This window comes from Chiloscyllium punctatum, chromosome 11, assembly GCF_047496795.1.
Source record: "Chiloscyllium punctatum isolate Juve2018m chromosome 11, sChiPun1.3, whole genome shotgun sequence".
Taxonomy (NCBI): domain Eukaryota; kingdom Metazoa; phylum Chordata; class Chondrichthyes; order Orectolobiformes; family Hemiscylliidae; genus Chiloscyllium; species Chiloscyllium punctatum.
The window spans coordinates 33,027,888-33,044,655 of record NC_092749.1 but is presented as its reverse complement, the minus strand read 5'-3'; the positions used below and the strand labels follow the sequence as shown (position 1 = coordinate 33,044,655).

At 42.3% G+C, this 16,768-nt stretch overlaps 1 protein-coding gene across 1 annotated transcript in view; it reads left to right on the top strand.

Moving 5' to 3' along the window:
• LOC140482876 (calpain-2 catalytic subunit-like) overlaps nt 1-16,768 on the top strand; it is an 81,551-nt gene that overhangs the window by 4,870 nt on the left and 59,913 nt on the right. Inside the window, exon 2 of the mRNA XM_072580599.1 lies at nt 604-673. Coding sequence (XP_072436700.1) covers nt 604-673 — 70 coding nt within the window. The remainder of the gene's footprint in view (nt 1-603; nt 674-16,768) is intronic.

The window sequence follows — 16,768 nt, the reverse complement described above, 5'->3', positions numbered from 1 at the left end:
CCAGACTCACAGAAATGTGGTTGATTCTTAACTGCTATTTAGGCAATTAGGGATGGGCAATAAATGCTGGCATAGCCAGTGACGCCCTCATCCCATGAATTAATTTTTAAAAAAGATCCAAGCTTCTACAGACATTTTGAATTGATTTGTACATTGTTTATTTTTATAAAATGTCAACTGATTCCAGAGTTTCTAAAACCATTTAATGGTCATAATCTAAACTGAACCCTGCAGAGGTGTCACTCTGCAGAGGGTAACCTTGCTGTGTGATATGAATTTAGGCTCTCTCGAAACCATTCCTGACTGCCAGTGATTGACCAACAATACATTTTGTTGTTATTTGCACAAGAGTTATCGATTTCTTTGGCAGAGGGTTTTGATAGCTAATGTAGAAAATAGATTATTTTTCCATTGTGAATGCAGAGAACTCTTGTGAATTATGAACCCTTGTCCTTTTAGTACATCTGACAGATAACTAGAAATATAAAACTGTTCATGTCTCTTGGTAATAAGCAAAACTTTTTTATTGTAGCTAAACAAGATAAAAATAGAAATAAAAGTGAAGTTCTTTCTCCATTTCTTTATTTCTGTTTAATTATTCAGGATCTGTGTGCAGACCCCAAGTTTATTGTTGGAGAGGCATCCCGCACAGATATCTGCCAGGGGGCACTGGGTAAGTGTCAAGAAAATTTTGAAAATATTTCTTTGGGGCATAACATGATGAGTGTCCTGAGGAGGACAGAAGATGGTTATTTGGCTCTGTTGGTTTGTGTTAGAGTTTATACTTGCTGAAGTCCTGTGTGCTGTTTGTGTTAACTAATCCCTGTGATAACAAGTTCCACATCTTGCCATTCTCTGGGTAAAGACATTTCTCAAAAATTGGGATTGTGATGCCTCCTGATACCCAACGCTTGCAGGGTGACCAAATCTGGGCGTGTGCATAAGTGGAGGGGGCCTGAGGTGGAATTGTGTTCTTTAGCCTGATGTTATCTTTTCCAAGATGGAGGTAAAGTGGACCTAATAATGCCGTCATATTTTAAGTGGAAAGATATGTAATTGCCTCTGATTTGAGCTTTAAAATTGGAAACTTCTTGCCAGCGTAGAGTCCTAGACTCAGAACCTCCAATTGCCATCAGAACAGATTCAACCAAAGCTAAATGGATCAAATAAGGCCTTTTTAACTTTCTGTCTTTGTTTTGGCCAGACTTCTGAGTTCCTAAAAGTAGCAGCAAACAATGTGGAGATAATGCTTACCCTTTCTGGGTTAATCATATTTCTGTAATATTGCACCTTTATATTACTTTTTCTGTTTGTAAATCTCCATTTTTAATTGGTTATTTGTAAATGTACCTTGTAATTTTTAAAATTTACTTTAAAGTTTTAATGTCATTGTAATTTATTAACAATTCAAATTAGTATTTCATATTTAACATTCAATGGGATTGATTTATAGTGAATGAGTGTGGGTGAGTAAATGGTTTGTAGGTGGGAGTAACAGATGGGTAAGATTGATCAGATGGTTGGCAGATGCAGGTAAGTAAATGTGTGCAGAGTGTAGGCCACGGAGAGTTAAATCTGGGGGAGAGTGTCAAATCTGGGAAGATGATGTGGTGGAGGGGTCAGTCATCCAGTCAGAAGGTGGGTGGGGATATTTGGTGTGTTTAGGGTGGAGAGGGGATTAGTGGTAAGTCTTCAGGTGATGGTGGGTTGGGGCCGGGGTGGTTCAGGGTGGATCAGTGCCAGGGTGATGGGGTTTGGGAAATTGTCAGTTTAATGATTACCTGGAGTTACAGTAAGTTTTAGTTCCTCTAACTTTTCCAGGGTAAATATTAAGCTAAGTCGGTTGGAATTGTGCAAATTCTTTGACACTAATTCAGATTTGGGGACATTTTTGGATATATATCTACCTCCATTGAACCACTGTGAAATAAAGAAATGTAAGGCTGTATTTCCTCTTTTTTTAGCAGTACAAACATAATGAAGAAGTATTTTCACGTCATGTTTGGTTTCCTGCCAAAAAAAACCTGTTTAAACACAAACAAAAAGTAAACATTTCCATAAACTGGATTATTTATGCAATTGGAAAAATAGGGATTTGCTGCACTTTTTGTTTCATGGAAGAAATATTTCATAATGTGGCATTTATGGATAGCACATTATTGAGTTCTTAAGTTAACCTGTTTTTACAACCTTCACCGTATTTCCACCTGAGGCATAAACATTAAGAACAAGCAACATTTTACATTTTATTTTTAATATTATTTGTTATATAGAACTCACCTTTTTTTCATCCAAGGATTGCAAGTTATGCTCGCAACTACTGCACATAAAATATAACTTCATTTTAAACATGCGATATTGAGAGAACTAGATGAAAGACTGATGTGAATATTGTAGAATTATGCCAAAGAGAAAGTAGTCAACAAGATCAGAAATGTTGGCAAGTTATAAGATCAGCTGTGATCTGAGGAGCAGTTAGACAGAATAATATTTTTGTTATGAGCTACTTTTGAAGGCTCTGAGTAGGAGTTAACAAAGGCATTCAACTCTGGCGGTTCTGGTTAAAAACTAACATTCCCTTTAGATCTTCATTGAGATTAACAGAAGATATCAGAACAATCCTGTGGAAATTCTAGTTGTTTGTGCTTCAAAGAAGCAACTTTACACAAAATGTTATTATGTTTATCCTCTCCACAGGTACTGACTGACCAGTGTATGAATTTAGCATTTGGCATTTTTATCCCAGAACTTTTCAGCAGATTTAGTGTAGTATTTTGCTTTTTAGGGGAAGGTGATATGAATGATAACAGTTGAGCAAAACCATAATGGAATTTGGAAAAACTTGTGACTTTTGGGAAAGGAAAACAGGAGTGGGCTGGAGGGTGGGGGATGGGTGTTGTGGGTTGGGGGTGTGAAGGTAGCGATAGAATTTGTTTTGTTTTGAAATACTGAGAGATAAAGCCTTAGAGTTGGAAATGACCACAGGTCATCCATGAATCATTTGCAATTTCCATTGATTAAACATTGAAAAAACTGAAACTACACACTCCACAACTCCATTCCAGTTCCCCATGCAGCAACCTGTCCCAGGCTGAACCAGATTGACTGTGCTTTTAGACATGCTATTCAGCCCAAAAGATGAGCTCAATGCTATAACCTTTCTGCCCCATTTGGAAAGTAGTCTACCTTTTTAAATTATCCATTCAAGTGATAGGACATCACTTATTGCCCATCCCTACTTCTCCTTTAGAAGGTGGTGATGAACTGTCTTCTTGAACTATTGCTGTCCATTTGGTGTAGGTACACCCACAGCGCTGTCTAGAATTTTGATCTAGTGAAGAAACAGTGATATATTTCCAAGTTAAATGGGAGAGTTCGGAGGGTGGAAGGTGCCATTTGAGTTACAGGGTCATTGTCCCATTTAACAAGATCTGTGTGAGGCCTCCTAACCTCCAGTCACTCATTCCCCTTCAATAGTCTTGTGACTCCAAGTTTTATCACCAAACCCTTGAGGATTTCACCATAGCCTGGTGTGCCCCCACATCTACTCACCCAGCTCCATAAAGTACAAAACTGAGCTGTCTATCAAACAGTTTGAATATCTTTTCAAGCTTACAAGTGAAGGGCTGAGTCTGAACTGTCATTCAATAAAAAGGATTGAATCACAGGGGACCGCTGACATAGTCAAATGTGAACATTGCTATTGTTTAATGCAGAAGAAGATTAATTTATCCTCAGGCATCTGAATGCATTTCTGTTTTCACAGTGCTGGCCAATTTAATAGTCAATCACTTTTTAAAACAAAAGCCCTATCATCAAAACCTGTATAAAAATCTATTTAACTCATCGACCATTTTGTTATGACATGAAAAGTTGTTCAAGGCCTTTTGAATTTACCTGTAAAACGATTCCTGACCTCGGGCTAGGGCTCCCCCATAATACAACACTCCTGTAAAATGCCATGATATTCTGACCTGACTCCATCAAAATTTCAGAGTTGGGGAAGGAGCAAGTGAAATAACTGCCAGGGAGGCCAGGTCCCATCACCAAGTCACCCTTTATTTACTAGTGTACAGTACACTGACGGTGGCTGGCTAGCCTGCTTGGAGTCAGCCCTCAGTTTAAGAGATTCTAATTGCCTTTTTTAAAATTTTCATACAGTTTACTAAAGTCAACAGTGAACAAGAAACAACAATTCACAATAAACAGCAACTTACAGGGGAAAGGGGCAATAAAGCCAAACCCCAAACCATAACTGTACAACCAATTCACAAGTAAATGTGGATGAAACGCAATTCCCACTTCATCTTACCAAAGATGAAACAGTAGACATAAACACATACAATACAGTCCAGTTAACTGAATAATAAAACCATGCACATTACACAGATACTCCTGGTAAACTAGCACACAGCCTGCCCCTCCCACTTTCTGGCCACTCAAAGGTAGCCCGCCTCAGCATTCCTTCCTGCTCCCTATCCACCCCTTCTGGTTCCCGACTTGACTGACAGGCCAGCCCGTCCCAATACCACCCAGGACGATGGATCTCGGGACAGCCCACATGCCTTCCGGCCCTGGGCCACTCCTACACATATTCCAGCCCTTGGTCTGCTCCCTTCTCGGGGTGATAGTGTTTAGGACGGCATACCCACCCTCCGCCTCTTGGGGTGGCAGCTTTCAGGATGACCTACGAATCTACCAGCTCAAAGTAGGACTTGCCAGACCCAGGGATACACAAGACACAGTGCAGCTGATAAAACCAATGACCAAAAAGCTGAGTCCATTACCAAAACTAAGTCCATGCCCAAGGGCAGAGTCCATGCCTGAAGACAGAGTCCACTCCAGAAGGCAGCAAATATACACCTCACAGCACACACACAGTGGCCTGGTCCATCCACAGAGGCCCAGGCCCACTCATAGTGGTACTGTCCATTTGTAAAGGAGCACTCACAGGGGCTAAGTCCAAACACAAAATGGTGAAAACACATGCAAAAATAAAGTGCACTAAAAACCGTTGTGCAAAGCCACAAAATCAGCATAGTCCTTGCTCAGAAACAAAAAGAGTAACACACAGGCTGCAACCAGCCAGTGAAACAACAAAACAGCAGTTCCCTCGTGAGAACTGAAATACAACAATAACACACTGACAGTGTGGTCAGCCAGCTCAGAAACCAGTCCTGAAAAAGGAATAACTGTAACAAACTGGCTGTGTGATCAACCTTCCTACGACAATGGCTGGTCGGACCATATCCTGAAGAACAGTTTGGCCATTTGGCCGAAGCTTAGCTTTGGTGTGGGGTTCTGCTGTGGGTTGGCCTAAGGTCCCTCTACTCAGGACATTCCGAGTGTGAGGCTCTGTGACTGCCTATACTCCAGTGGTGTTTCCCTAGCTCAGTTGAACAAGTGAGGGTGTCCTCTTCCACTGGGATGCCCTGTAGGCCCCATGCTCCATTTGCAACACTTCCTAATGATAAAGCAGTTGTCGTACCTGTTTGAGGTCCTGTTGGGTTTCAGCTAGTTGGTGCTTCTGCATAGTTACATCATTAATCCCACATACCAAATGGTTTCTCAGCATCTTATTTGGTTAACCCAAATTCACATGCCTCTGCCAGTCATCCTAATTTCATCAAAAATCCCAATATGGATTCCCCTGGTTCTCTAACAGCCAAATAAGACCAATAGCATCTCAGGATTAGAGGATGTTTGGGGTCATAATATTCCTCAACCAACTCTGTCAACTTTTGGAAGGTTTTAGTGTATGCTGCCTCTGGGAAAGTTAAGCCCCTTATAACTGAAAATGCCGCAGGTCCACACACAGTCAGAAGTACTACTTGTTGCTTTTCATCTGCCCCAATATCAAATGCCTAGGAAAATATTGCATTCTTTCCACATACTGGGCCCAGTCTTTGACAACAGGATCAAATGAGGTGAAAGAGAGGACTGCAGATGCTGGAGAATCAGAGTCAAGATTAGAGTGTTGCTGGAAAAGCTCAGCAGGTCAGGCAGCATCCGGATCAAATGAGTCAAGCTTCCCAAATAGAGGTATGGTGCCGGAAATGCTTACCCCAACTCCAAGGTGACAGTTGCTAGCGAATGTTCTTCAGGCACAATGTTTCTCCCGTCACCACTGAAATAACTGCACAGAGAGGCTGGGTCCCATAATTAAGTCATCCTTTATTTACTAGTGCACAGTACATTGGCTATGGTTGGTCAGCCAGCTTGGAGTCAGTCCTTGACTGAGGAGGTACTAATCTCCTGGTTATTTATTTTATTCCATCAGGAAAAACACCCATATGCCTAGGGAACTAGTGACAAGCAAAGCCCTGACAGGAGAAATGCTCACAGGAAACATAAAGTGAAGGGGAGGGTAAGGACTAAACCAAAATGGTATTGGAGTGGGAAATAAAGCACTCCAAGCGCAGTGGTGCCCACCTCTCCCTGAAGACCCCAAGAGTTTCAGTGGACACCAAATGCTCCCATTTCAAGGACACCCAGGCTTGAAGGTAGCCGCAGTTGACAGAAATGACTCCCTCCACGGCCCGCTGACTGGACCTGTTTATAGTTAGTCTGGCCACGCCCAGGAGCAGACCCACGAGATGATCCTTTGACCTGCCCTACCCCCCTCTGTACCGAGTGCCCAAAGATCAGAAGCGTGGGGCAGAAGTGAAACCAAAAATATTAAAGAAGATCCTTAAGAAAACTGAAAAAGGGAGTGCAGATGGCCACACCCTGCATATACATGGTCCACAGAATCCACAGCACCGCAGAGCAAGAAGCTGGGCTGGGAATCCGTGAACCACCGCAATCTGCGGTTGCAGGGGACTGCTGCGTGCAGCACCCTCCACCCCAGATCCCCGAGAGAAAGGGGGAGGACTCCCGCGTAGAGAGCTTTCCACTGGCAGTTCCCACCACTCGGTGGTAAAAGGGCATGTCAAGGCGTATCCAGGTGGTGGATGAAAGAGAAGAGGTGGATGGTGTGTAGCAATAGTCCGTATGGGGCAACCTCCTGATTATATTATTGGTCAGCCAAGGCTTTCCTGATTGGCCCAGGTTAACAACCCCAATCAAAAATGAAACCAACCTGGTCTAATCACTACAGGGGGTTTTGTCTAAAATGCCCAACTGTTCAAAGGAGCAGGCAAGGTTGGTAGTGCTGTGTGTGGTGTGGCATCTCCACATCTAAGCAGTGCCACTGAGAAGTGATGGAAATGGGAGCAGGTATTGTCTTTGTCAGGTGCAAATTTGGTCTCATGAATCTCAAAGAATTCTATGGAGTTACATAGGAGATGAATCTCCATTGGAAACGTAACCCTGCTAAAACAAAATGGTCGTGCGAAGAGGGTACATAAGCTGGAATGTGAATCCTATGTGGTACCAGCTGTTGATATTTATATCTGGATAAAACAGAATTGAATTATTGTTATCCAACTGCATAAACATGATGGAACAGGGTTTTTGGAGCTGTGTTTGCAAGAACTCAACTTGGATGAACATATTTTACATATCTCCACTGTCCATTTTTAAAGATCACTTTGACTTATTTTAATATTTTGCCTTTTGTAGAACCAAGCTTGCTTTTTGACTGTTATTAGAGACTCTACCCCAGTTGGTAACAGTGGCATGCATTGTATGTTGTAATAGCCTGTGAGCAGGAACAGAATGTCTTATTGCTACTCTGTTCATTTGTCTCATACTAATTCTGTCTATTCTGTACCACTCCCAACACCACACACTCCCCATTATTGACTCACTAAGCAGTGGAAACATTTCTTCCTAAATCATTAAACTTGAAGCTGACAATATTTATCGCAAATTTTTGATCTGTTTGGGAAATGGGCTGAGCTGAAAGATAATAGGCAGGTCTGTCCTTGGCAAGACCTGACTAGTCTGGAGAAGTTATGGTGGAGGGACCTCAACTATTCATAGTATTCACTAATGAGAGGTGATTGGAAGGAAATCTAAACTGCACATTGATACAATGCAAGCAATTTAACTGGAAAAATAAAATTAGAGATACTTATAGATTAAATTAATGGGCAAAACTGTGCTGGATGGATTTCAGTATAATTAATGTGAAGTTATCCTCGTTGAATTTAAAAAGAATGGAACAGACTAGTGAATGGTACTAAAATATAAATTGGGACATAGTGGTTTGTCACTGGAATGGTAATCTGCAGACCAAAACTCTTGACCATTGGTTTAAATCCAACCATGACAGATGGTGAAATTTTACTTCAACTGATAATTCTGAAACTAAAAGCCAGTCCATTACCATCTGCTTCACTTATGCCCTTTAAGGAAGGGAAATCTGCTGATCTTACTTGGTATGTCTTACATACGAGTCCAGCCCCAAAACGATGTGGTTGGCTCTTAACTGTCCTCTGAAGTGGCCTAGTTACCCACTCATTTGTATCAAATTGCTACTAGAACTGAAAGAAGAAATGAAACCAATTGAAACAATAATGGCACACACACTGCACCAGGGAGCCTGCAGAGCCCTTCTTACTAACACCCATTTGCTTATGTCAAAATTAAAAATCACACAACACCAGGTTAGACTCCAACATGTTTATTTGGAAGTACATGCTTTCAGAGCACTGCTCCTTAATCAGGTAACCCGTGGGGCAGGATCCCAGGACATTGAATTTATAGTAAAAGATCAAAGTGTCATGCAACTGATGTGATGCATTGAACAAACCTAGATTGCCATTAAGTCTTTAATCACTTAGGAATGGTTGCAGATTTCGATTCATTAGTATGTAAATCCTAGAACTACTTTGAAGTTTCCCGAGATAATATAAGGCTCTTAAAAAAAAGTGACGTCTTGGCTCAGACAATGCATTAAGGGTATGAGGTTAGAGTCTGTCTGTATTCCAACCTTGAGTCAGACTGGTTCTCTTTCCAAAATAGGCATTTATAAAATGTCACGTGGACTGACTGCCTACAGATTGTGTGCTTTTTGAACAAAGTAGTTTGTAAGAGTGTGATTGTGTGTTAAGTGTGTGTGTGTGCTTAGTGTAATGAGGTCACCTGCAGTGTGAAATGAACTCAAGATCCCGGTTGAGGCCATCCTCATGGTTACTGAACTTAACTATCAGCCTCTGCCCAGAGACACTGCGTTGTTGCATATCCTGAAGTCTGCCTTGGAGGACAGTCACCTCAAGATCCGAGGCCAAATGTCCTTAACTACCAAAGGGCATCCTTGCTTGCAGCATATGAGACAACATTGGTTGAGTCACATGAGTGCCTGCCACGCACGTGGTGGGCGGTGTCCCCACAAGACCAAGCAAATGTATGACAATGGATGAATGGACACCCCACAACAATTGCCAGACAGGAGTGTTCCCTCCCAATTGGGGAACACTTCAGCAGTCGGACGTTCAGCCTCAGATTTTCAGGTGACTGTCCTCCAAGGCGGACTTCAGGATATGCAACAATGCAGAGTTGCTGAGCAGAGACTGATAGCCAAGTTCGATACCCGTGGTGATGGCCTCAACCAGCATCTTGGGTTCATGTCATACTACAGGTGAACCTGCTACACTATACACACTCTTACACACAATCAAACTCTTACACACTCACGCAGACCCTCTCTCATACACACGCTCCCTCTCAGACACATAGACAACACATGGCCCCCACACTCACACACGCACATCCTCTCACAGGCATATACTCCATCACATTCGCACACACATGCACACACTCCCCACACTCCTATACATATACACACACACGCGCGCGCCTATGGGGTGAATTTGTATTTGCAGACACATTTTATTTTGATCAAAAAGCGCACTATCTGTAGTCCATGTGACATTTTCTAAATTCTTCCTCTGGAAACAGAACCATCTGACTCAAGATTGGAATACAGATAGACTCTAACCTCACACCCTTAAATTTGTGTTGCAGACGTTTCGTCCCCTGTCTAGGTGACATCCTCAGTGCTTGGGAGCATCCTGTGAAGCGCTTCTGTGATCTTTCCTCCGGCATTTATAGTGGCCTGTCTCTGCCGCTTCCAGTTGTCAGTTCCAGCTGTCCGTTGCAGTGGTCGGTATATTGGGTCCAGATCGATGTGCTTATTGATTGAATCTGTGGATGAGTGCCATGCCTCTAGGAATTCCCTGGCTGTTCTCTGTTTGGCTTGTCCTATAAGAGTAGTGTTGTCCCAGTCGAATCCATGTTGCTTGTTATCTGCGTGTGTTGCTACTAAGGATAGCTGGTCGTGTCATTTTGTGGCTAGTTGGTGTTCATGGATGCGGATCGTTAGCTGTCTTCCTGTTTGTCCTATGTAGTGTTTTGTACAGTACTTGCATGGGATTTTGTACACTACATTGGTTTTGCTCATGCTGGGTATCTACAAAGAATGAAACCTGAAAGCAACAACACCCCCAGATTCTATGGACTACCTAAAGTGCACAAACCAGACATCCCACTCAGACCCATAGTATCACTACCAGGGACACCATCACACAAACTGGCTAAAGAACTACAGGAGAAACTGAAACACCTGATCAATGGATCCAGACAATCTATACAATCGACACAGGAATTCTTGGACATCATCAGAAATATACACATAGACAAGGAAGAAACCATGGTCACCTGATACCCAGCATGAGCAAAACCAATGTAGTGTACAAAATCCCATGCAAGGACTGTACAAAACACTACATAGGACAAACAGGAAGACAGCTAACGATCCGCATCCATGAACACCAACTAGCCACGAAACGACATGACCAGCTATCCTTAGTAGCCACACACACAGATGACAAGCAACATGAATTCGACGGGACAACACTACTATTATAGGACAAGCCAAACAGAGAACAGCCAGGGAATTCCTAGAGGCATGGCACTCATCCACAGATTCAATCAATAAGCACATCGACCTGGACCCAATATACCGACCACTGCAACGGAAAGCTGGAACTGACAACCGGAAGCGGCAGATTCAAACCACTACAAATGCTGGAGGAAAGATCACAGAAGCGCTTCACAGGAGGCTCCCAAGCACTGAGGATGTCACCTAGACAGGGGACGAAATGTCTGCAACACAAATTCCCAGCTCGGCGAACAGAACCACAACAACGAGCACCTGAGCTACAAATCTTCTCACAAACTTTGATCACACCCTTTAAAGCATTGTTGAGCTGAGATGTCACCTTTTTAAAATCCTTAAGTTATCTCGGGAATGTGACTTGAAAGAACTTCTGTGATTTACATATTAATGAATTGAAACCTGCAAGTCATTCTAAGTGATTAAAACTTAACAGAAATTGAGTTTGTTCAATGTATTGTATCAGTTGTATGACATTTTGATCTGTTACTATAAATGTTGTGTCCTTGGATCTTGCTCCACTACTTACCTGATTAAGGAGCAGTGCTCCGAATGCTTGTACTTTCAAATGAACCTGTTGGACTATAACCTGGTGTTGTGTGATTTTTAGCTTTGTCCAACACTAGTATCTTCACATCATGTGCCAAAATTGACAGAGCTGTGCCAGGGACTAGTTAGGTGACAGCATAATATAGTCATTTGCAAAGAATTGTGCCTTACAGATAATGTCTTGACCTCAAAATCCCTGGGTGGGATCAGAGGTGGCAGCACAGTCAGGAGAGGTTTATCCTGAGATATGTCAATATTGCTCCAGAACCCCATGTAGTCAGATGATATCAGGTCAAACATGAGCAAGTAAACCCCCATCTGCAGATTAGCATCTTCTCCCATTCTCAGCTGATGAATTTGCTGTTCTCCATGTTGAACGCCACTTGGATGTTGCAGCAAGGGTAACAAGGGCACAGAATAATCTGACTGGGGATCTTCAATGTCTGTCACCAAAATGACTTGGTAGCACCACTATTTATTAAGCTATGTCCTAAAGGGCATTGCTGCTAGACTATGTTGCTAGCCCATGTGCCAGGTGTAAGGGAACCAATAGGAAGGAAAAAACTTACTTGATCTAGTTGACCGAATGTGGCATTAAGGAACTCTACCAAATCCTCAGTGAATGGGAATCAAAGAAAATAGAGTCATAGAATCACAAAGGACTGAAACAGACCCTGGTCCAACTCGTCCATGCTGACCAAGTTTCCCAAAGTATACTAGCCTCAATTACCTGCCTTTGGCCTAAATCTCTCCAAATCTTTCTTATTCATGTACAAGTCCAAATATCTTTTAAATGTTGTAATTGTACCTGCGTCTACCACTTCCTCTGGCAGTTCATTCCACATACGAACCACCCTCTATATGAAAACGTTGCCCCTCAGTGCCTTTTAAATCCTTTTTCTCTCACCTTAAAAATACGTCCACAGTTTTGATCTGCTCCACCTTCAGGAAAAGACCTTTGCCATTCACTTTATCCATACCCCTCATGATTTTATAAACCTCTATGATGGCACCCCTCAACTTCTTATGCTTCTGTGAAAAAAGTCCCAGCCGTTCCAGCCTCTCCTTATAACTCAAACCCTCAAGTCTCCCGGTAACATCCTGGTAAATCTTTTATGAGCCCTCACCAATTTAATAATATCCTTCCTATAGTAGAGCCACAGAACTGCACACAGTACTCCCAAAGTGGCCTCACCATACTTAGTACAACCTCAACATAATGTCCCAACTCCTATACTTAATGGTCTGAGCAATGAAGACAAGCATGTCAAACACCTTATTAACCAACCCACCTACCTGTGAAGCAACTTTGAAAGAGCTATGTATCTGAACTTCTAGATCTCTCTGTTCTACAACACTATCCAGGCTCCTACCATAAAACTCTATAACTCGCATTTATTCAAATTAAACTCCATCTGCCTTTGCTCAGCCCACTGGTCCGATTGATGAAGATCACTTTGTAATCTTATATAACCTTCTTCACTGTTGATGCAAGCACCAATCTTGGTATTATCTGCAAATTTACTAACCCTGGCTCCAAACATCTCATCCAAACCATGTATATGAATGACAAGCAAAAGTGAACCCAGCACTGATCCGTGCAGAACACCGTTGGTCACAGGTCTCCAGTCCAGGAAAAAATTCTCCACCACCTCCCTTTCTCCTATGTTAAGCCAATTTTGAATCCAATCGGCAGGCTCTCATGAATCCCATGTGGTCTAATGTTACTAATTACTATGCAGAACCTTGTCAAAGGTTTTACTAAAGTCCATGAAGACAATGTTTACCCTTCTGCCCTCAACAATCTTTTTGGTTACATCCTCAGAAGACTAAAGTTTGTGAGACACAATTTCCCATGCACAAAGCCATGCTGACTAATCAGTCCTTGCCTCTCCAAATGCATATAAATCCTATCTCTCAGAATCAGCTTCATCAAGTTACCCATCAGTAATGTCAGACTCACCATAGAGTCATAGAGGTGTACAGCATGGAAACAGACCCTTCGGTCCAACCTGTCCATGCCGACCAGATATCCCAACCCAATCTCGTCCCGCCTGCCAGCACCCGGCCCATATCCCTCCAAACACTTCCTATTCATATACCCATCCAAATGCCTCTGAAATGTTGCAATTGTACCAGCCTCCACCACTTCCTCTGGCAGCTCATTCCATACACGTACCACTCTCTGTGTGAAAAAGTTGCCCCGTAGGTTTCTTTTATATCTTTCCCCTCTCACCCTAAACCTATGCCCTCTAGTTCTGGACTCCCCAACCCCAGGGAAAAGACTTTGTTTATTTACCCTGTCCATGCCCCTCATAATTTTGTAAACCTCTATAAGGTCACCCCTCAGCCTCTGACGCTCCAGAGAAAACAGCACCAGCCTGTTCAGCCTCTCCCTATAGCTCAAATCCTCCAACCCTGGTAACATCCTTGTAAATCTTTTCTGAACCCTTTCAAATTTCACAACATCTTTCTGATAGGAAGGAGACCAGAACTGCACACAATATTCCAACAGTGGCCTAACCATTGTCCTGTACAGCCGCAACATGACCTCCCAACTCCTGTACTCAATATTCTGACCAATAAAGGAAAGCATACCAAATGCCTTCTGTCCTTACAGCCTTTCTTAAATAAAAGTACAACATTAGCTACTGTCCAGTCCTCCAGCACCTCACTCATGGCTATAGATGATACAAGTTTCTCTATTAATAGTTAGTGATGATCATTCGAAATATATCCTTCACTGCCTATTCATGAACTTTCCAAAACAGCCATGTCTCTGGAGCAGTTGTGAACACATGAAACAGTGTTCTGAATAAAAATGTGTTCACAATAAGAGCTCTGAAATTCAACTCCCAGTAGCAAAGTACACATTTTTGGTTAGTGGGTCAGCGGAGAGAAAAAAATCTCTACACCGTGCAAAGATGTTTGTACATTTTTATTTTAAATGCGGTTCACAATCGATCATATACAGAGAAGTGTACAGTGGGTGGGGACAGTAGGAAGACCCCCACGTCCTCACCAATGGAAAGGAAGTTTATTCAGTTCTCTCAAGCCCGACTCTCAGGTATAACTGGTTAACATTGGGAATTCTGCACCCTCGGGTGGGAGGTGGTCCTACCCCTGAGAGATTCCAAACACACCAGAGTGTAGTTGGGGCACAGCCAGTGTTGCAGGTGAAAGCTCAAAGAGGGCTTTGACTCTCCTGATAAGGTCCTTAGCAAGGTTTCACAGTGGGGAGCAATCCTCCAGCTCAGAGAGGGAGCAAGATTCTGTAGGGCAGGCAGTATAGAAGGAGGGGTAGGATAACATCTTTGGGGTGCCCCTGATGTACCTAGTGCCCTCTGAATGAGATTCCTCCTTCCTCCATGCCTTTGTTCACATAGACATTTAAAAACAGCCCAACTGCTCCTATCTGACTGCCACACCCACCATATTCAGATGAAGGCAGCATATTATCTATTCAGCTTTTAATCAGCACAGTTTATCCTTTGTTTAAAATTTACAAATGGTGGGTGGTGTACTGATACGAGTACCCTCTCTGTACAATAGGGGTGAGCAGGAATATGGTGGGCTGGACATCTGACTTATTTTTACATGAAACACTTGCTGTGGAAAACATATCCGGCTCACGATAAAATGAAAAAGTGCTTAAAATTAAAATATCATGCATCCTGCAAATGAACCAGTTCTTTTTCTGTCTTTCTGGTCTGGATTTGAGTCTGAAGATGGAAGAGGTGAGGCACACAGGCCCGAGGCCTGATTATATTACACATTGTTACCGATCTGGTTTTTCAGTACAACTTAAAATTCCAATCCTGACCTATCCTTAGTAAGTTCTTGAACAGCTGTAATTTAAAAAGAGAACTTATTTAATTGTACCTCTAGTTCAGATAGAAACAAGTGAAACTTCAGATGTACAAGAGGCTAGAGAGGAGCTTGGTTTGGATGACTAAGCACAGTTTAAGTTCCAGATATTTCATGTATTATATTTGCATTTTCAAAAAATTCCAAATCTACTCCTGTAAAATTTTAATGTGACACACAAGCATATGCAATCTTCCATGTTCCTTTCATTTCTAGAATGGCACCCTCAGTCCTGAACAATTGACTACAATTTATTCTTTTACACAGTACTGAGTGAATTTATGTACAGGTCCCACTACCTGCATTGGAAGCACTGACAATGCAGTTTGTCTCCTACATGAGGAGTTAAATTGCTGGTACTTCCACAAGTATTAACTTTACATTCACAATGTCCCAGAATCGCCAGTATGCAGTGTGTGAATTAACAAACTTTGTTTAGGCCATAAATACAAAAGCAAAATATCATGGACAACAGAAATCTGAAATAAAAACTGAGAATGCTGGAAATGCAGGTCTAGCACTATATGGGGAGAGAGGGAAAGGGCTAATATTTCAGACTGGTTCTGATGATAGGTAACTGACCATTAATAGTTTCTCTCTCCCCCGATGCTGCCAGAACTGCGAAGTGTTTCTAGCATTCTGATTTTATTTATTTAAGCCATGCTTTAATTTTCTTTGAAATGTCAACTGAAAGTTAATGTCTGATTTCTTGATCGAGCATGTAGTTGGACCGTCCTTTACTTTTTTGCACAATAGTATGTGTCAATGCAATCTAATCCGTGCCTGATCTGTAATTTTCTGCTGGTACAGTCATCAAACTTTTCCACCTTTCTTAGTGTGCCCTGGGGTTGTCTCATTACCTAAGAGCATATCGCAAACCTCCTCAGTGTTAAAATCTCAACTGTAGCCAGCATCAACCAGCTTTACCTATGCCTTGAATGAAGATTTTCATTGTGCAAAATGAGACCCTCAGTTGTGGAAAGGTTTCTGTCTCCGATGCTACCCATCAAAGAGATTCAAATTGGGTTTGCCAATTAAGTGCTGGGGGCCAATGAGTAATACATCTCCTATATTTTGAAGTCAATGAAAAGACGCTTCCTGAATCTCCCTCACACTCCCCTTTCTGTTGGGATTGGAATTTTGATGCATTTCGGTGAACAGTTGGCACTGTCTAAATCAGTGACAGTAGATTTTGGGGCTCTGCTCCAAGTCAAGCTGGTTCATCTTTGGCAGCTCATACTTCCGTTTTCTTTTTGAGGCCAGTGTTTTGAGCTGGGCTTCTCGTCCCCTCCCCCCCCCCCCCCCCCCCCCCTCGCAGCAAAGTATACAACAGCAAATTAGATGTTAAACTGCAACCTGACACTTATGACATTGGGATAAATTGCCAAGGCCAGTAACCATAGCAACTTATAAAGGTGTGACCAGCTGATTGTGCCGAAAATTGAGTCGGCTTTTTCTTATGATGTGTGCAAGCAGGACTTTGTTTCTTAGATGCTGGGAAAGAGCAAG